The 22,566-nt window shown below is 40.9% G+C and overlaps 1 protein-coding gene across 2 annotated transcripts in view; it reads right to left on the reverse strand.

Annotated features, from left to right (window-relative positions):
- si:dkey-71h2.2 (low density lipoprotein receptor adapter protein 1) overlaps positions 1 to 21,425 on the reverse strand; it is a 70,763-nt gene extending 49,338 nt beyond the window's left edge. For both annotated transcript variants that reach the window (XM_017710507.2, XM_017710508.2), the window contains exon 1: positions 21,134 to 21,425. In XM_017710507.2, the coding sequence (XP_017565996.1) occupies positions 21,134 to 21,218 (85 nt within the window). In that variant the 5' untranslated portion in view covers positions 21,219 to 21,425. The remainder of the gene's footprint in view (positions 1 to 21,133) is intronic.
- Positions 21,426 to 22,566: the final 1,141 nt, after the last annotated feature.

The following is a 22,566-nucleotide window of genomic DNA, read 5'->3' on the forward strand; positions in this document are numbered from 1 at the left end:
TAGATGCGAGATACCGTGAAAACCTGGATCATCATTAGGTCAAATATTCCCCCAAGAATCATTAGACTTGCGAATGCTGCTGTCTGTTGCTCACTATGAGAAATGAAAGTCTTCTATATCTATGTTGTGTAATAAGACATCATGCAATTTATTGTTTATGATACTGTTGCAAGATATGCTGCAAGCAGAGGTGGATGATGTGACAAAATTACATTAAGATACTACAAGACTTTTACATATGTACCACAATATTTCATTTTTTCTGAGGTTTGATAAGTTGGAAAAGCCAAAATTCATCAGTGGTTAAAAAACTGTAGTTTTTAAAAAAATTTTCATATAGATTTTCATATATACAGCACTAAATCCAATGCCTAATTATTCTCCTTTTGTAATAAAACATGCAATTTCTTTAAAGTTTTCTTTATGTACTGTCAATATTCACATTATGCTCAGAATAGCACAAATTGCAAACTGGGTCATGATAACGAGATTGTCATTTTGCCAACACTTAAAAGTTCCTTTTCATACTATACATAATACATACTGGAATAAACAATTAAGCCTTCTAGCACTCATTACTATATCAAAAACAAACAGGAGAAGAGTTTCATTCTGTTGAATACACTATTCTCCTATAAACAAACAGCAAAAAGTATAAGCTATTGTGTATTAAACACTGTGTGATAAATGTTCATCTATATTACACATCCTTGGCTGGTAAATCTATTCTTTACAACACGTGTCAGGCTCCAGTCCTCATGGGCCAAAACACGGCTGATTTCTGCACACTGCCTCATTAAATTCACCTGGTCCAGCTCATCAGGTAGCAAGGCCTTAATGAACTGAATTCAGAGCATTGGATAAGGGTAAATGCTAATATTCACAACACTTTGGTCCAGGAGGTCCCCAGTTTGACATGTCTGCTTTACAACATGCTGAATGAAGCCAGGAAGGTTCATTTGATTTACTTAACATTTGAAGATTTTTGTAATATTGTTGGGCAGTATGGCAAATATTTTACATAATGATATTTCAGGACATTTTCACAATGCACAATAAGTTTCAACAGACAAAACAACCTGGTTGGTCATTCAAGACAATCAATTAAGTTTTTTAATATAATTTGTACTTTTGGACTGTTATTTGTGGATTTTCTTCTGTGGCTACTGATGCTTTACAGGTCCTTTTTTCTTTATGCCTTTAGTTGTATTCATTGTATTAGTTGTCGAGCAAGATGTGGTGTTTTACCAAATCTGTATTAAACCCAATCTGGCTTCATAATCTTTTGATTACTTGTCTAATGTGTGGAGCATTTCTATAGTGTGAAATACTTCTATACAGCCAATGCTTTTTTTCTGTTGATCATTGTTGCTGCTGCCCAAATTGTTTAAAGGTATCTTCGCTGACCAGCTCAGGAGAGCGAAGGGAACAAACAGCATTTTTCAAAGCTCTTTCTCCTTTTCATGGCTAAATGTTAGTGCATCCCCACTGTTAATAGTTTAAATAAATGTGAAATTGTGGCTTTCTGTTCAGTAATAATATTATGCTGATAAGTTGTATCAGCATGAAACCACCATCTCCAACTTTGCAGAATTATTTTTTGAGAATTATGAGCATTTGTCTGTTTATAGCTTTTACCACTGTTTACTGACTCTGGAAACCAGGACAGAGAGTCAAAACAACACACAAACAGTAAATTCACTGGGTAACAGCTACGCAGTGTTTTGTATTCAGTGAGATATCCTGCTATGCACAATTTACTATTAAAAGCATGAATTCAGGCTGTTGTACCACAAGATACAGTGAATCAGCCTGCATTTCCAATGCAGATATTGATTACAGTTCTAGTTAGCAAGCCAGACTGGGATAAAACTCTTCAGTGAATCCTTTAATGAACAACACGGTTGATCACCACATCAGAGAAACAAATGGCCACCACCGTTCTCCTGTGAAAGAAATGTAAAGGAGTATTCCAGAGTTTTTCAATGTAATCTCTACAGACATCTTCTGTAGCACACAGTTACCATGGACAACAATTTTGCTGTACTTAACGAAAGAGCACAAATCTCTGTTGGCATTTATAACGGGCAATAAATGATGATTAAAAAAAGAAGTGAAGAGTCAGAAGACAGCTCCGTCAGCCGTGTTAGGAGTGTTGTTGTTGCGTAGTTTGTTCATCAGAGGGCACTCTATTGGCAACACACTTGATTGACACACCACAAATCACAACAATCAGCTGCCCAAGCAGAATTGAATAGAAATCGTCTGTGTTCATGGTATGTTGTTAATTGTCATGTTAAATACATTATCTGAATAATCACTTTTCCTCTTACCCTAAATAGGCCTGGCAACATGCATGTTGCCTTTCATGCTGCATTTCAGGTGCCAGAATGTAACTCCTGCACTGTTTAAGGTGGAACAGAAAATTTTGAATAGGAAGTCAACCTCAACTTAGTACCTTAATGAAGCAATGGTAAATATACCTGCGAGTCATATGGCTTTAGTTACAGTCGATGCATTGGAAGTCATTAAGCCAGAGGGGACATGAAAGTAAATGTAAGCTGAACATAATCATTAAATTTAATTGGGTGCACTTAAACCGATAATACCAAGATGTTTATTTGTGCTCATAACACTAAAGTGTGAAATCCCCAAGTTGCAAGTTTATTTTTAAACCGCACTGTGTCATGTTGTCTTGGTGAGGACTCTTACATAACTACACATAACAAATGTTATGGAAATTCTTTGTTATATATTTTTAGAAGAAAAATAATATCTGTAGATATATCAGATACATCAGATTTTGAAATATCAAATATTGCATTTTGTATCATCTTAAAAATCCTACATTGGTTCTAGTTTCTAATCAGGTTTTCTAATCTTTTATTAAATGTCCATGGCAAGCAGCTGTATGCTACAGATGAAGCAAAGCTTAGATTACATTTAATTACAAAATCAATACCATACCATAGCCTACATTGATAGTTGTAAAGCAATCCCAGCATAAAGCTGTACTACATTATATTCTTTTGCTTGTTTTACATATGAGAATACATTGGGCGTCCACAGTTATACACTTCCCCAGAGTTGCTTCCTCAGCAGCCTGTACTGTTGATAAGGCTGCAGGTGACAGTAAAGACCCCTATTAGCTACATGTAAAGGTCATATTCCAGGGCATTTATCATCACATTCAAGGTCTCCCTTTCTAGCAGGAGTCATGCTAAATAAGAGGAGGGTGCAGCCCATCTCTTCCACAATCCAGATAACAAGAAGTAAAAACATGCAGTGACAGAAATGGGAAGAAATAGGTCAAGAGACTGACCTACTCTTGACCTGCAATGAAGGATGATGTAAGCACTGTTGCCTTGGTGGAATTAAATATAATTTTAGGGCCTAGCCATTTTGACATTCATGAAATTCTGATTCTGAGAGCAAGCCACTAAAAGCCATCCTGTCTTCCAACACTGCTATTTCTCTAAATGCTTACTGATGCAAAGTGACCTGCACCACTGAGTTCACTAAGTAAAAAGCTCAGTCTCATTTTACAGACCACAGGCAAGTGCAAAAGGCACACTATAAAAAATAAAGGTGCCATACAGGGTTATTTAAAGTGATCCCATGGAAAATCCACTTTTGCTTCCCTGAAGAACCTCTTAAATGTTCTTTGACCACATTTGTAAGTGAGACATGTAAGTAACAAAGAACCTTTTGAGAGTTTCAAGAACCTCCACATAAAGTAAAGGTTCTATAGCAAGTAAAGGTTTTTCCAATCAGACTTAAACAAAACACAGTGATTTAGTTTATTTACAGTATACACCCTGTATTATAAATGTGTAATACTTAACTGTATGTCTAATGTACAGGTAATATGGGCTCTAATGTGAAACTCCTGAAGCTCCTATGTGGAGCAACAAGGAAAGATGTTAAACATGGCAAACCTATATAGCTAGTTTCCAGCAGCAAATGATTCAGTGTTCAATGATCACATTTTTTAAGTTGTTAAGACTACAAAGCCGACAGTAAATGAATATCTGTTAATTAGAACATTATGGGATGAACTAAGCGAAACACAAAACACTATTATGGCTTGGATACCAAAATATCACCATGTAAAATGCATTCAAATGTGTATTTAGGGTGGGAATAACATGTTGCAAAAACATGAAATACATTGTACATTAAAATAACAACATGGAAATAAATAAAATGTCATTTAAAAACTGCTAGAAATGCGCAAAACTGCTCAAGACTGCATTATTTTGCCATTATGCTCTACAAATAACTAACTGCTAATTACTGTAAAATCCAACATCCAACCGGTATCCCCCAGAAAGCACCATTTTGAAGCAATCTAATATATTTAAGTAATACAGTAGATTATTTTGGTGTTTCTACTGTAAGGTCACAGCATTTCATTTATACAGAGTATAGGTCCAGGCTAAAAACACATTTAGGAACCTTCATTTTTTACAGTGTAACATTACCTAGTTAACATTATCTCTCCCTGCCTTTTGAGCATCCATGCACTACCTACTGTTTCCCACTGCATTGCCTCTATATCATCTAGGCAGGGACCAACTTTTGTGGCCAGCCCTGTTATCTGCTCATGTGTGTGGGATGGGCTCAGCTGGTGTCTGCAGCATCAGAGGCCTCCCATGGGGATACAGCACTAATGTTGCTATTGCTGATTGGTGGGTTTGTGGGTGGTTCCGCACTGGGTCCCCCCACACATTACACGCTCTCAGTAATGGCTCAGGTTAAAGGTCAAAGCTGTGAAAAAACACTGCTGTGGGAGAGAGAGCATTCTAATAGCATCAGAAAGCTTAACACAGCAGTCCACACACACACACCCCATGCACCCCTCCAACTCAGCGGCTCCACTGCAGGATACAGACAGGATCAAAGGGCCTTAAGTGATGTTAGAACAAATCCTTGATTCGTCTCTGTATGTTAGTCTGCTAATGTTTCTCTGGTCTCTGGTTTATTTTAAGTGCTTGTGTGAAGGCGGCACTCGTCAAACATAACCTGCTCAAAACATAAAAAGGTGTAACAACTGCAATGCAGCATTGTTTAAAAAAAACAAAACATAAACAAACAGTGTCTCAAAATTGTAAACTGTATTGCAGATAAGCCCATCTGTCTTCTGAGGGTCTCTCATTTGACATTTTTCATGGAAAGCAAAATCTATGATAAAACTAGGCATGTGGGCGCAGAAAGGTGAGAAACTGACCAACACACTCACATTTAGCAGGCTGAGAATTCTCCACATGGGGGCACTGTTAGTTGTTTTTGATGCTTTATAAGAATAGTGTTTTACATGAGTGGCGCTCTGTGTCCTTGCTTTGAAAGTCATTCATAAGTTCTTGATTTTTTTAGGGCTTAGTTTCTTAAAAGGCTCACATAGCAGGCACTAAAAAAAAATATTTCATCTTTGCATATGTGAATATTTCATCTATAAAGCACAAAATATATAGTATATAATTGAAACTTTGCAGAAACAACACAAAATGTCAAAAATCTAAACCTCTCAATCTCAGAAACAAAAAATAATATGTGACTTAAAACTATCTGTATTGTTGCACCTCTGGAAAAAAAATGTGTGTAATATTTCTTGTAACTCCATGTATTTTATTTAATTTTATTTTATTTGATTTGTACCATCTAAAACTGCAGCTGCCCTTTACATTATAGAGCATCTATATTCTGGAGAAACTATTAGTGTCTCCTCATTTTATAGTAGAATGATGGTCCATGGCTGTCTTAACAGTGTTGCTAAAAAGATGTCTGAGTCAGAGGTAAGTTACTGATAATTATAAGAAATGTTGATTCTGTGCAGTCAAAAACTGACACGCTTGTTGTCATAACCAGTTTAGACAGTAAGAGTTATTTGTCCATGTAACATACGATGGCTGCCAAATGCAGATAGTGTGTTTGAGATTGAGCTATTTCTAACTTCAAATGTAAATCATTCACAATTTTTGCCATCACTTTCATTTGACGTTGATGTTACAGAGAAAATGTCATCCCGACAGAAACACAGCTTGACGATTTATTTACTCGTCCTGATCAGGATGAAGCATCACATCCATACTAAGTGCTGCAGAATGGAAACTTTGTAGTGGAAATGCTATTAGCATATATGCTAGTGCTAAAATATACTTTGATGCATATTTATAGTTGAAAAAAAAAATTATAACCACTAACTAAAAAATGTTGGCAATGCTTCAAAGAAATATGAGGGAGAACAGAATTGCGTGTTCTATTGGTTAACTTGTTTTATGCAGAAAACAAGCAATGTCTGTGACTCTGAAGTCTTCTGTCCTTCATGAGGGCTTTCCAGCTCAATAACACATCACTGGTGCTTACCCTGCTTCTTTAATCCTGATGTTTTATTTTTCATTCATGTGACGATCCTCCTTGATTATTTTATCCATTTAATATTTAGCAACATGCCACTCATCTGTCTGGTACTCCACTGGATAACCAAAAGAAAAGTGACTTGAATAGCCTTAGCTGCTTTAGCCAATGGGCATGCAAATCCCTTTCTCCTGTGGTGAGTTTGCCCATCTGTTGTCATATGATCTAATTATGCATCTCTCACGGGCGTGGACCCATAGCCCATTATGATAAAGTGGTTCATACAAGGCTATGAAATAAGCCTTTGTCTCGGGTGAATCTATGTTAAGAAAAAGACAATAAGTTGCTTTTATACATAGCATTTCTTTATTTTGCTCATAGGCATCTCTTATTGCTCCTTTAAGAACACTATCAAGCTACTTTTGGAGGTATGAGGTTTTAAAAGCAACAGTATATATGCAATGGAGTGCATCTTTACAAAAAAAAAAAACCCTGTAGTTCTAACCTGTAGAGCCTGGGCAGGATGCAATGCTGACGTCTGCTGCTGTTGACTAAAGCAAGTCTGTGTGGCTTGAAAGTTTTGTGTTGCATCGATAACAGAGAGAATCCTCAGGTATACGCTCATTATAAAAGGCACATCTATTAATCAGGAAAGGTCTATAGTATAATATTATAAGTACATGACAACAAAGAAACAAAAGATTAACAAAGCGTTTCCAAGAACACACACTCCTCCGGGACGGCTTTAGATCTAAACGCTTTCAGCGAAAAGAAAAAAAAAAAAAAAAAAAACTTTCACAGAATCTCACACATGACAGCTGGTTTGACATGCCCCAGTTTAAGAGAACCATAAACATGCAGTATTCATCAATTATTCAGATTATTCAGCATTCATGCATTTATTTAATTTGTGCTAAAATAAGAATGTGCTTATTTTGCACACTCACAAACAGCCTCATTATGAGAGAGGCAGGCCGAGTCAGTCACAAGCCAAAAGTGTTTTTTTAATTCACTCTTCTGCCTATCCCCCCTCAGCATGGAGTCTTTGATGGCACAATCGAACCGTTTGAGCTTCACTTCTTCCCGAGTATGATAAAAGCTTCTCCTGATACAAACAGAGTGGAAGAGTAAAGGCAGTGAGAAAGAAAAAAAAAAAAACAGGGGAAAGGTGAAAATCAGAAAGAGATGCACTAATGTCTCCTTCACGGAGGAGAGCCAGAGCTTAAAATGAAGGAGAGAAAAGTGAAAGGGAAAAGGCTAATGTAGCAATAGGGGTGCAGCTTCAAAGAGAGCGGGGGTCTTCATAGCTGAGAGCCAGAGGCTGGGAGAGAAATCAGGATGAGGGGGAGAAGGGGGGGGTAGAGGGGTTGGATTCAGATTTTTCTGACAGCTGTCCAGAACATGAAGAGAGGAGGGGTTGGAAGTTACGGATTTCTCCTCCCTTTGAACAAAGCAGCTCTGAAGTGTGAATTTTTCATTCAGAATCGCATAATTAGTTTGAGTCCATATGACTTCACTTTCTGAATGCTGTTAGATCTGACTGCTGAGGGTTAGAGACACCGACGGTGTGCCTGCATGTTTGTGTGTTTTATGTGTGTGAGAGGGAAAGAGAGATGGTTCTGACATTCAACAAATAGAATAATTAATACAGCTGAATTAAATAGCCTCTCTAACTCCCCTAAAGAGTGCAGATTAATGATTTAAAGTGATATGGCCAAGAATCTAATTTACTCTTTTACCTCAAAGGCAGTTGATCCGCCCAGATATGTTTGGGCCTGAAGTTTGCTTCTTTAGTTGTTTAGATCCAATGCAAAACTAATGCACGATACTGTGACAAATCAGAGATTACCTTACATTTATTGAATCTCCAGTAGAAACAGCCATTAAGTTATTACTTGTCCAGCATCCTGCATTATTAAATATAATATTAAATTATCAGCATTCAGTATTTAGACCAGGGTTTGACAACCCAAATGGGAAAAAAAAAGGCATTTTGTCCTTCCAATAAAAATCAAACCATCCTGGGAGCAACAACATTTTATAAGCATTTTACCATAAAATGTATGTCTCTGTATGTGCTAATGTACTAGCATAGGCTAAAAAATATAAATTAAGTGCAAACTTACTTTGTTTAAAGCTTTAGCTCAGCTATAGCTGCTTTTCTCACATCTTCAGCAGGAAACGTTTCCTCAAAAGTGGAATATTTTCTTGTAAATTGTCTCTCAATGTTTGACCATCTTTCATTCTTTCTGTACCTTTGTCCATATATAGAGAACAGTGTCTGACACCAACATATGAATGTCTAATCGAGATTACTGTTGGAAGCATGTGAGGATTTAAGAATACCATTTGCACCATGCTAACTAGATGCAGGGGTGCCCAAACTAGTCACTGTGTACCCTGAAATCTGACTGGCCACCCTGGATGCCACCCTAAAATTTCTGCCACATCACTGGCTTCACCCATACAGTGGGGTGGGTGTTTGCGCCTTTAGGAGGAGAATTGTTTCATTAACGTGATTGGCAGAACAACTACATTTGAGTTGTAATTGTAATAATTGTATGAATTTGATTTTTCTCTCTCTCTCTCTCTCTTCATCATCAGGCAGACTGAGGAAGACAGAGCCACGCAGATACTGCAAAACATCTCTCAGGAAGGTCCTTTCACTGTTCATTGAACCAGCTAAAGGTCATCTTCCCATAAGTGGTAAGGCTTAATAAACTCCCAAAGCACTTTCTCTCTAACTCAGTCTTCTCCCTGACAGCGGAATCAATACAATATCAGACGAGGCCAATTACAGCAGTGCACAGCATAATCATATCAAAAGAAGAGTCAAACCAATAAAGAGCTAAATCTAATAAAAGCTCAAACAAAACTGGTCAGGGATGATTATTAGATATCAAAACTTATCTCTAGGTACTGTACACTTTAAAAACAAAGTGATGGCGAGGATTTGATGTTGTGTTTAAGCATTTATTAACAAAGAGTGAGACTGATGTAAACGAAGCGCTGTTAAACGCTTTTTAATGTAGAGACGCTAACATTGCACCTGTCCTCAGCAAACTGTCCCAGGACCAAATTCAGTTCCACAATCTCCCTGTGTCAATGTAGCTCTGCAAGGGGGTTGTGCATGTCTTATTTACAGTGCGTGTGTCTGGTAGATACACTCATCCTTCTGTCATTGTCTCCACTCTCCAAAATCCTTTTCTCTATTATTCACTACCTGCAGGGGATATTCTGCAGGGAGCCCCCACACACTCAGACACTGGAGAAAAAAAAAAAAAAAGACAAAGAGAGACACAAGTGAGAGAGAGAGAGAGAGAGAGAGAGAGAGAGAGAGAGAGAGAGAGAGAGAGAGAGAGAGAGAGAGAGAGAGAGAGAGATATTATGATACTATAATTATAATTGTAATTATAATCATTAATCATTACTACTTCCATTTATGTTGTTGATGTTGTTATTATTATTGCTGTCAGTGCAGTTGTTAGACTTTGGCAATAGTGTTTGCCAATAAAGCTGCACTGAACAAAAAGAAAGAAACAGAGGAAGGGAGGAAAGAAAGAAAGAGAAGGTAAAAGAGAGGTACAGAGAGAGATAGAGATGGGGAGAGAGAAAAAAGGTAACAGAGATATAGTGTGAGAGAGAGAGAGAGAGAGAGAGAGAGAGAGAGAGAGAGAGAGAGAGAGAGAGAGAGAGAGAGAGAGAGAGAGAGAGAGAGAGAGAGAGAGAGAGAGAGATTTGGAGGAATATACCAAACAGAACAAGTCGTGCCTCTGAGAGATAAAAATATTGTGACAAACACTGTGAGGAAAGTAGAGTCGCTCAAAGAAATGGCAGAATTGTGCTTTTCAATCTCAGTTGTCAGTTTTCTTTGTTGTTGTTTTTAGACGACAGAACAGCAGAAGACACTGTCAGACACTGAGCTCGGGGCTGTAACACACAGCACGGCAACAGCAGATACAGGGATGCTAAACAGGTCCGAGTGAATGGAGTTAGTGTTTGACTTTTTCAATGAGAATCCTTTCTCTACTGAGCAGCACAGACTACAAATACAAATCAGCCTGACAGACATTAATAATTATGAGTAATTAATAATGACTGAGCTGTAAATGCACGACCCTGACGGAGAAGCGGCTTAGATAATGGATGGATGGATGAGCTGTAAAGGTATGAAGAGCAACACATCACCAGGTTTAGACGCATACCCAGTCTAACAATTTCTTAGAGCCTTAAAGGAATAGTTTGGCCAAAAAATAAATGAATAAATAAAATCACACATTTGGTGTCCAAATTTTGCTGGAGCTACATAGCTAGCTAACAGTGTGATTTAGAGCACAGCATGACTTACTGTGTGTTAAAATGTCCCACAACAGGGAAATTTCACCTCGGCATTTAACCCATCTGTGAAGTGAAACACATACATTCTAGTGAGCACACACACACACTAGGGGGCAGTGAGCACACTTGCCAGGAGCGGTGGGCAGCCCAATCTGCAGCACCCAGGGAGCAGTTGCTGGTTGTCGGCTCTGGGGACCTTCCGGTCACAAGGCTGGTTCCCTAACCTCCAGCCCATAAGTGCCCCTATGTTCATGATTCCTATGTTTTTTCTTCTCTAAATAACTTTAACTATTTAATCTTGACTTTTCAAACTGAAGATATACACTATATGTCCAAAGGTTTGTGGACACACACTCATCTAATATTTCTTTCAAAATCAAGTGTGTTAAAAGGGAGTTTTCCTTCCCTTTGCTGTAACAACAGTCACTACTCTCCTGGGAATGCTTTACATTACATGGAACATTGCTGTGAGGATTTGATTGCATTCAGCCACAAGAAAATCAGTGAGGTCAAGTACTGATGTTAGATGATTACTTCTGGATCACAAACGTCACCTTAACTTATCCAAAGGTATTTGATGGAGCCCTGTCATTCCAGAGAACTCAGTTCCACTGCACCACAGTCCAGTGTTGGGAGGTGGGCTTTATACCCCTCTAGCTATGTTTGGCAATAGGCATGAGGACTCATGTGTGGCTGCTCCAGAGTGCCTCATTCTGTTGGTCAGTGCTTTTCGATGGCAGTGCTTTTTTCTATCATGATTTTTTTTGTTTTTTCTTCGTTGCTTGTCTTGTCTTAACCTACCTGTCTGTCTCTTGTACTATATATTTGTTGCTAATAATAAAAAAGGTGTCCACAAACCTTTGGACATATAGTGTATGTTTAAAATGGAACTAACAGAATCCTCAAATGTAATCTAGAGTCAATATGCCTGTATGACAAATCTGCATGCAAAGAGGAAAATAGCTGCCTGTAGCGTTAAACTACGCAGTGACATTTCTTTTTGTTTTTATAGTTCACAGTGAGTGGTACTGTCCTCTAAACCACACTGTCACATCTGTGTGATATTAATGAAGCCCAAGATGTGGTTTGAGTGGTTTGATTCATGTTTGTGGATGTGGATTTATAGGAAAGATTTGGCACTATTTAGTTCTAGTGTCTATGTCAGCCTCATACCTCCAGCGCTACTCTAAAGAAGCCAAATCTGGACACAGACAATGTCTTGGCTGATCAGTTAGACCTTAGGTATGTGGAAATCTGTGAATTAGATGTATCCCTGAATTATTACTTTAAAAAAGCTACATAACTGGGGGCACAGTAGAGAAACAGCTTTTGGAGATACACACAAAAAAAAAAAAACATATCAAAGCATAGAAGTGAAAAGATCACAATTCTGTCAGCCTCTGCCTATGAAGTCGGAAGCAGTTCTTTATTTTTTTGATGCCTCCCATAACAACACAAACTGATATTTTAACAATAAACTTTAAAGTCCCCAATGGTTTAATTACCTGAAAGGGTACTGGCTATTAGCTAGTGGGCCATAGGACATAGAAATGCATTTAGAATCAGCCATTGGTCACCTGTTAAACCATTAGGATCCTTTACATTGTGATATCAACCTATTGAAAAAGCCAAAACATATAACCAAACCATCAGGAGCCAACAGAAATGTTAAACCACTTCATGATTTCTATACGTTTTTTTCAGCAGGAAAGATAGAAATGTTAAGTAACCCAAATTAATCCATCAGGCAAATATTCCGTGCTCTTAAAAAAAACATATATTGGTAATTAACGCCTCTTCCAGTTGCTCTATGAATGGGAAAACTGAGGGAAAAATATATTACAGATGTTCAGGTCAGGTACATTTAACACAACATCTATTTCAAATTTAGCACTGGCTGCCATAACTAAAAAAAAGCCAATGTAACATTAACTAACATCAGTCTGATCCTCAGAGTCATACGGACTGTCTATACAAACTTGTAGTCTTGTTACTGAACACCAAACACTTTGAACGAAAGGGCTTTATTATACAGTAAGATGTCAAAATCTGTGCTAAACACATTAAAAGGCACCATTACTGGCCACAGTTCTCTATTTTAACAATCATTATCAAAATGAATTAATATGTTGTTACTTCTGTTCCTCATTCTGAAACAGTCTGCTCTGCAACATTGCTTAGAACTTCAGTGTATAGGATGGTGGTTTCTGTATGTTGAAATTGCAGATGTATTTAAATGTGTTGGTTTTTGTGACATCACAAAATAAGCAATTCAAAATAGGTTCTTTTTGCAGCATCGTTTATATGAACAGAATAAACATATAATGCCCTCCCAAAGTTGTGTTTTGAAACTATCCATCCATCCATCCATTTTCTAAGCCGCTTCTCCATCAGGGTCGTGGGATGGAGCCTATCCCAGCAGTCTTCGGGCCCTGGACAGGTCGCTAGTCCATCGCAGGGCAGACAGACAGACACAGACAGTCACTCACACCTAGGGGCAATTTAGCATGTCCAATTGGCCTGACTGCATGTCTTTGGACAGTGGGAGGAAACCCACGCAGACACGGGGAGAACATGCAAACTCCACACAGAGAGGACCCTGGTCGCCCGGCCAGGGAATTGAACCCAGGCCCTCCTCACTGTGAGGCAACAGCGCTACCCACCACGCCACCGTGCCACCTGTGTTTTGAAACTACTCTTATCTTATTGCAAAAAACCATGTTTTCCATAATACGGGCCCTTTAAATACTTTAACTAGGCTCAGTTTGCAGCTACTGTATGAGTGGTCGCAAAGGGGCACTTCAGATTCCCCCCAAACATTTTCAGCTTCAACACAATGTAAGATGAATACAAATGAACAACAGCAGGTATCCTGGCTGGCAGAAGGGAGAGACTACCTGAAACGGCAAGGGGTGGGGGGTGGGGGGTGTTTGTGGTAGGACACGCGCAGCACTTGGTCACATGTCCCCTGTCTGCAGTGCTGTATCACTCTTCAGACAGAGAACTGAGCATCAGTGACTCGCAGTCATGATTAGTGTGATTACCATCAACTCAGCTGCCTCCTCTGTGACAGCTCTGCACTGCAGTCTACCTAAAAACTCTCTCTCTCATCCTTTCAATACTCACCATCGCTGTCTCTCGCTCACTGTCTTTTTCTCTTTCCCTCTGTTTTCTCTCTTTTTCTCTGCCTTGTCTCTCTATATCTGTTCTTCTCTCTCTCATTCTCTCCCATTTACTGTGTTGATTAGTCTCTGTTTTTTTCTTGCACTCTGTATTTCTTTCTCTGCTTCTCTTGTGCAATTTTCCTTCTTTTCTCTGATTTTCTCTCATCTGCCTCTCTCATTTTGCATTTCTCACTCGCACGCTCTCTCCTTCTCCCCATTTCTTTTTCTCTCTCCTGCTCACACTGTCTCTCTCTATCTTTCATTCTCCGTTTTTCTCTATCTCTCCTCTTTCTTTATCTCTCTCTCTTCTCTCTGTCCCTTTGTCTCTGCAGTTCTCTCTCTCTATTTCTCTACCGCTTTGCCTCTTAGCACTTCTTTTCGGTATCTCTTTCTTTATATTTTTCTCCTTCTCTCTTTGTATATCAGTCCCTCAGTGAGTCTCTCTCTCTCTCTCTCGCTCTCTCTCTCTCCTCTGCAGTTCTCTCTCTGTCTCTATTTTTCTCCTTTATCTCTCATTCCTTCTCTGTATTTCTCTCCAATTCTTTCTATATATATTTTTTTTCTCTCTCTGTATCTCTCTCTCAATCTGTCTGTCTTTTTTCTGCAGTTCTCTCTCTCTTTCTGTCTGTCTTTGTGAGTGAGTGTGTGTGTGTGTGTGTGTGTGTGTGTGTGTGTGTGTGTGTGTGTGTGTGTGTGTGTCTCACTTCCTTCCTCCCTCAGTGCTTAATTAAGCAGCAGGACAGAGGGTCTCTGACTTTTTCTGACTCGCTCTGCTCTGTGCCTCTGGGTCAGCAGGGCTGAAGTCACATTCAAATGAGCTCCAGTGACAATAAAGCAGAACTACATAACTAACTGATGTAGAGAAGTAACATTTATCGAAATATGTTTCTAGGCAGCACAATACAAACACGTGAGAATTACTGTAAATTATATGGTGGATATTGTCAAAAATTCCTTGGGTGTCTTTTAATTGTACATAGATGTGGCTGACCAGTCACTTTAAGGCAGGTATACTGCAGTACACAGACTCTCAAATAAATCAAGCTTTATAGAGTTGAAGGTAAAAGAGGAAGAGGATGACCATGAAGAAGATGGATGGATACAATCAGAACTATTATAAACCAACCACACAGAAATTTGAAAACCCAAAAAGATGACAGGAGGTTCTGGAGAAACACTATACATATGTCAGAAATAATGACAGTAACAATAATAATAATAATGTTGTGGTACACTCCACCATGTGTGTTGCAGTGCAATATTTCCAGCCAGTTTGTGTGTGTGAGTCTTATCTACTCTCGTTAATTGGAAAAGAGCCACAGAGGACAGTTCTGCCATCAGCATCTCGTTCTTCAGAAGCTTTCAAGTGGACACCTGACAGACTCACCCACATGCAAAACCTAAGCAGTTCATCCTGGACTCCATAGATTCCTTCACATAGAAATGCACTAAAATTGCAGCACCCTTTAGCTGAAAGGGACTGGCGCTGTGTATGAAGCACTGAATAAATGTCATGTCACATGTATGCAGCCTGCTGTGTACAACAGTGGAGGGTGAGGATAACAACACACTCTAGAATCATACTGACTAGCTTGAATTGTATTATAGCAGTGCGTGCACACACACACACACACACACACACACACACACTGTATGTCAAAAAAGTCTGCAAACACCTGCTTTTCTAATGTTTTTTTCTGAAATCAAGGGTATTAATATATTAATATTAATATAGTGCTGCAACCACTGATATTAAGCTAAAAATGCACTGAAATATTGGAATACTGGAACTCTAACTCATCCCAAAGATATTGAATGGAGCTACATCACTCCAGAGAATTCCCACAGTCCAATTCTGGGGGCTTTATACCCCTCTAGCTGATGGCCTGCGATGGTCACAGTGACCTTAGGCTTATGTGTAGCTGCTCCAGAGTGTCACATTCTGCCTGAAGTGCTTTTCTATGTAAATTATATTCATAATATCATAGCCTCAACATTAACTTCAGAGGTTGTCCAGTGAGTGAACATTACTAATGTGGAACAAACTGGCATCCCCTAACTGTGCAACCTACATATGGTGCAACACACCAAGAAAAGATAGCCTCAGCACAAAGAAAGCTGTAGAAAATGGGGGAGGGTGTCCTACTGCTCTTAGCAATCAAACTGACCTTTAGAACAGTCACTTGCATTTTCATGACACAATGAGATGGGACAGAAGCCCCTCTCTGTGGGCACGTGCCCCAGCTTTCCTGCTCATGCCAACGCAATGACCTCGACAGATGATGGCCACCAGGAACTCCACCAGGATGTGCTCAGCTTTCACATTCACTCTTGGCATCAGAAATGGAAATATGGCATTGGACTCCTCTGCTTTGAATTCACACATTTGAGAGGAGAGAGAATAGATAACCACTAGCCGCATTTATTTTTCTGTGGGGGGAATATTACAGCCATCTCTCAGCTCTGCATCAAAGCCATGGCTGGAGAGGCTTCACACCATGAATATTCATGGATTCTATGCAAATAGAGGCAATATTATTTAGCTATTAAATTCAGGTTTTCACACTATTCCCTCAGCATCCTCTGGGTCTCTGTTGTGAGCTGGGTGCAAATCACACACAGCTCTGCTCACTGACATGGATGTGCCGCGTTTGATCAGTCTGCTGTCAATACTGACAATTTGGAGATGATGCAAATAAACAACTGCCTTTCAGTATTGTTATTTATGGAGAGCTAGTATATGTTAAGAAGCTTCCTTGATAGAATCCTATACTGGATGAACAGAAGCTGTACTGGAGGTCTTTGCCAGCCAATTAGTACACAGTTCACAGGTACACTGTGCTGCTGGGTGTGCTGCAGACTACTATCCAGTGAAACAGATTTACACACATTCACACAGTGCGAGGGCTGACAGCACAGTGTTTGTTATGCCACTGTGCCAATGGAGTGCATAAGTGCAAATATGTTCTTTCATAGCTAACTGGAACTTGGAATGTTACCTCACTGGCAGGGAAGGAGCCTGATTGGTGCGCGAGGTTGAGAGATACCGGCTAGATATAGTCGGGCTCACCTCAACACACAGCTTGGGCTCTGGGTCCAATCTCCTTGAGAGGGGCTGGACTTTATTCTTTTCTGGAGTTGCCCATGGTGAGAGGCAACAGGCAGGTGTGGGCTTTCTCATAGCCCCTCGACTCGGCACCTGTATGTTGGGGTGTTCTCCGGTGGACGAGAGGGTAGCTTCCCTACGCCTTTGGGTTGGGGAATGGGTCCTGACTGCTGTCTGTCCTACACCGAACAGCTGTTCAGAGTACCCAGCCTTCTTAGAGTCCTTGGGAAGGACGCTTGAAAGTGCTCCTCCTGGAGACTCTACTGTCCTACTGGGGGACTTCAACGCTCACGTGGGCAATGACAGTGTGAGCTGGAAGAGTGTGATTGGGAGGAATGGCCTCTCTGATCTGAACCCGAGTGGTGTTCAGTTTTTGGACTTCTGTGCAAACCACAGTTTGTCCATCATGAACACCATGTTTGTAAACAATGATGTCCATAAGTGCACATGGCACCAGGACACCCTAGGCCGCAGTTCAATGATTGACTTTGTAGTCGTGTCATCGGACTTCCGGCCATGTGTTTTGGACACTCGGGTAAAGAGAGGAGCTGAGCTGTCAACTGATCACCACCTGGTGGTGAGTTGGATCAGGTGGTGGGGGAAGATGCCGGTCAGACCGGGCAAACCCAAACGTATAGTGAGGGTTTGCTGGAAACGTCTGGCAGAAGAACCTGTCAGATTGATCTTCAACTCACACCTCCGTCAGAACTTTGACCATATATCGGGGGAGGTGGTGGACATTGACTCAGAATGGGCTATGTTCCGCTCCTCCATTGTTGAAGCGGCTGACTGTAGCTGTGGCCGCAAGGTAGTTGGTGCCCGTCGGGGCGGTATTCCTCGAACCCGGTGGTGGACACCCCAGGTGAGAGACGCCGTCAAGCTGAAGATGGAGTCCTATCGGGCATGGTTGGCCTGTGGGACACCAGAAGCAGCTGACAGGTATCGACAGGCCAAGCGATCTGCAGCTTCAGTCGTCGCCAAGGCAAAAAACCTGGGTGTGGGAGGAGTTTGGTGAGGACATGGAAAGTGACTAAGTCGGCTCCGAAAATATTCTGGCAAACCGTCAGGCGACTCAGAAGGGGAAAGCAGTGTGCCACTAGCACTGTATATAGTGGACATCGTGCGCTGCTGACTTCAACTGAAGACGTCATTCGGTGGTGGAAGGAATACTTTGAGGACCTTCTCAATCCCACCGACACATTCTCCAGTGAGGAGGCAGAGTCTGGAGACAGGGGAATAGGCTCGTCCATTACTGAGGCCGAAGTCATTAAGGTAGTTAAAAAGCTCCTTGGTGGCAAGGCTCCAGGGGTGGATGAGATCTGTCCTGAGTTCCTCAAGGCTTTGGATGTTGTGGGTCTGTCTTGGCTGACATGCCTTTTCAACATTGCGTGGACATTGGGGGCGGTGCCACTGGATTTGGAAGACTGGGGTGGTGGTGCCTCTTTTTAAAAAAGGGGACCAGAGGGTGTGTTCCAACTACAGGGGAATCACACTCCTCAGCCTCCCTGGTAAGGTCTATGCAGGTATACTGGAGAAGAGAGTCCGGCTTATAGTCAAACCTCGGATTCAGGAGGAGCAGTGCGGGTTCCGCCCTGGTCGTGGAACACTGGACCAACTCTTCACCCTCTCCAGGATCCTAGAGGGCTCATGGGAGTTTGCCCAACCAGTCCACATGTGCTTTGTGGATCTGGAGAAGGCATTCGACTGTGTTCCCCGGGGTATTCTGTGGGAGGTGCTTCGGGAGTACGGGGTACATGGCTCTTTGCTATGAGCCATTCAGGCCCTGTACAAACAAAGCAGGAGCTTGGTTCGCATGGCCGGCAGTAAGTAGCTAACTATCAAGAGACTTTGCTGCTGCAAGACACAGCTGAATGATTGAGGTGCACTATAGGTGAGGTTAGTGGACACACAGGCCCAGCTAGCGGGCTGCTATGCTAAAGGCTATAGCCCACTAAAGGCCGAACCATGGCTAAAGGCTATCATTTCTTCAAAAGACTGATGGTTCTCGTCGTATCACTTCAACTTTGACTCCCTCAGTAACAACGTGAAGTAACATTACCTCAGACTGTAACTGACTACGCAGTGGTAGATAAATTTGCACTGAAAGAAGTGACACCCTTTAAAGTGAAGGCCTCATGTTAGGATGTTTTTGTTAAGTTCTGTCTGTTGGCGCATGTACACTGCAGTATGCATTCACATCTGAAATTGCTTTGTGGTATCAGTCATAAGTATCACTATCCCCATCGCTGATACTGATACTGGACGCTTGATGCCAAAATGCAACAAGCATGCCTTTAGGAGCTAATGTAACTGCTGAACGAGCCATGGCAGCCGCCTAATGAGCAATTAAGAAGCTACCAGTCCAGCTCTGTAACCACTAACCTGCAGCAATTAAATCCAGACTGTTTGACCCCAGCCTGTTAGATCTGCCTAATGAATGTAATGTATTGCTTGAGAGACGATGGAAAATCATTCAAATTTAATGCAATGAGTATATCCAAATTACACTGTCACACACACTTGAATTTAATAATTCATTTGGCTAATTTCTAAAGTGTCAGTCAAAAAGGCGTTTTGCCGAGCTCTAACCGCACAATTAGCATAGCGGGTTTTTTTTTGTGATATGTGAAAGCGTGAGACTTGGATGGTTTTTCCCCTGAAGAAAGACTCTCGTAGCTGCCGATTCACACATCAGAGTGACAGTGTGTTGGACCGCAGGCTACAGTCTGTCACAAAGTCCTCACTGCCTGTCACTCCACATGTGACATGGGCGCTTTCATAAAGAGACTGAGCTCACTCTCTTCCCCCAACAAACCAACGGCTGACAGCACCACTTACACACAGACCCGGCTAAATCAGCCATCAGGCATTGAACAGCCTGAGGGCAAAAATGTGTGACTCTTTGCACATGTATAGGTCATTAGTAAAGACTGTATTTTTATTTTGACCTTACGGTTGTATTGACAGGTTCTAAAGTCTAAGACAGAAAACCTGGGCAAACATTTTCCATTTAAACCTGGAAATAACAGAAAGTTTCAGAATTCTGAAATTTTAAAACAAAGAAAGTTATGACCAGTAAAAAGAAGAAGAAACATACAATATTCTGCACTATTTCTGGGTCACTATTCAAATTTAAGCAAATTTGTGAGACTGACCATGTTAAGGCCTTTGTACAAAAGGTCAGATTGTGGTTTTGAGCAAAAGGGGAACATTCCAAATACCACAAAACTCTGGAATTCATGTAAACATTTCAAAGATTCTGCTTTTCAAACAAGATGTTATGCTGATAATATCACGTGTATCATTTGTATATTAAATACTTAAAGGGGAACTCCACCAATTTTTCAAAATCTCTCAATAATTTAGTCCTTGAAATGTAAACAGAGTCATTCAGAGTGGTTTGATGTGAAGTGATTCATTGTAGAGAAACTCAGACACTGATTTTTTTTAAACGGTGGTGACAGGAACCCGAGGTTATGATGTCAACAACATAGCCACTTCATTTACTATCCCAATTCACCAGCGTGCCTTCTGAGTCTTTGTATGTAACGTTGACGACGGTAGTCATAAATCTGAAAAGAAAAAAAAAGTTTTATTTGGGGTCTTTTTTGTCTTACAATACTCTGTAATGCATGTACCACCATGAAACCATGAATGGCTTAAATAAAATACATTTTAGGCCAAAACTTTAAAACAATGTGCCAGAGTATATACTGACCATTTTTATGTAATAACTTTAATAAAATTCTGAGGCATTAAACTCTTCAGATGTCTGGTTCCTATCACCACCACTGCGAAAATGTCTGACCGCACGTTTCTTTAGAACGGAACGTTTCACACCAAGCTACTCTGAAGGACTGTCGATGTGGTGTGGAATTTTGGAAAAGCGGCGGAGTTCCCCTTTAACTCAGAAACAAAGCCAGTAGCGGACTGCTGATAATCTCAGCAAACACAACGATATTCATAACCATCGGAAAACATTCATCTCCACATCGTTTTACAGCACTACATGTAAACAAACACGTGCTGTTGTCTGTCTGTCGGGATTAGAAGTTCAGCCGTTCACAAGTAACGTGTGCTAATCTCCTCATCAGCGTTATCGAGTCAGACGTGCTGGACTCACCGCGTGGTCAGTCACACAGCCGCCTCAGCGCTGCTCATTACTCACTTTCGTGCTTGGAGGTTCCCCATGTGTGCCGCGGAACTCCCGGACTTTTGATGATGGCCCTGCCGGCGGATTTTAACGCATCCATGCCGTGAAGGTGTTCGCCTGCCAGGTGGAGTCCTCCACCTCCTCCTCCTCCTCCTCGGGCTGGGAGCGCAGGAGCAGCCTGTGAAGGAAGGCAGGACGGAGCGATAGAGGAGAGGAGAGCAGCTCTACACCGCAGGCTTCGGGGTTGTCCGTGAGAGAAAAGCGCTGGTAACCCTTTGCTGTCCTCTCCACGCGCACTGTGCAGACGAGAAGGTGCGCGCTCGCGCAGGCCACGCCCACTTCCCCCGCTAACATGAAAATGCGGGGACTGCGGAGGGAGAGAGTCCTGAGTGTAGTCAGTAGGCTAATCACCCTAATAGACCAAATGAGAAGCCTACGGTGGCCAAATAGAGCCCTAAAGCCTTTAAAAGATGTGAAAAGCTTCATTTAATTTTTCTTTATTCTTTTATTTTTATTAATATTTTTATATGTGTGTATAATTTACTACTTTCTCTTGACTCTGGTAACTCTGTCATTTTAATTGTCATCACTGTGCAAAGAAAATCAAGTTATCTCCCACACTTTACAGGAGAGGGCAAAAAAACAGGCTTAGCTTTTAATGTAAGTTAATGCAAATAGGTTTTGTTCCAAGTGATTTTAAAGCATTTCTATTTGTTCACTCATAATGAAATTTTCACACAGTGTAAAGGACAGCTGCCCTTTTCCTATGGTGTAAAAATCGACAAAAATACAGATACATGGTTTTCTTTGGACAGCTACGTTATGCTTGACCCTACTGCTGCATTCGGTACAATTGATCATAATATTCTCTTGTATTGTCTAAATCATGGTGTGGGCATTCACAGGTTTTCCTCTTACCTTAAAGATCAGACATTCGCTCTTCTGATGGCAAGATTTACTTCATCTTCAGGGCTCGTATTTCGTATAGCTTACCTCAAGGCTCCATCTTAGGGTCCATTTTATTCTCTCTACGCAGGCTTCCACGTGATGGAAATATGTGTAGGCTATATAGGCTCACATACTTCAAATGTTATCAAATTGGGATCTTTTAGATGACATGTCTGTAGTTGCAAAGTACACTGTCCAAAAGTATCCAGACATCGATCAGCTTACTGAATTTAGTTATTTTACAATGCACCCATTGCTGACATAGGTGCACAGAGTGCACATAGATTGGCTGTATAATCTACATAGAAAAGCAATGCCAGTAGAATGTGATGTTCTGTGATGTTCTGGAGAGGCTGCATGAGCCTAAGGTCACCATGACCAACACCACGTGTCAGCTAGAGGGGTATAAAGCCCCTGAGCATTGGGCCATCGAACAGTGGATCTGTGCTCTCTTGGGTGGTGGAATGTTGTCCAATACTTTTGGGATGAGTTGAAGTGGC

This window comes from Pygocentrus nattereri, chromosome 4 (genome assembly GCF_015220715.1).
Source record: "Pygocentrus nattereri isolate fPygNat1 chromosome 4, fPygNat1.pri, whole genome shotgun sequence".
In the NCBI taxonomy this organism is placed as follows: domain Eukaryota; kingdom Metazoa; phylum Chordata; class Actinopteri; order Characiformes; family Serrasalmidae; genus Pygocentrus; species Pygocentrus nattereri.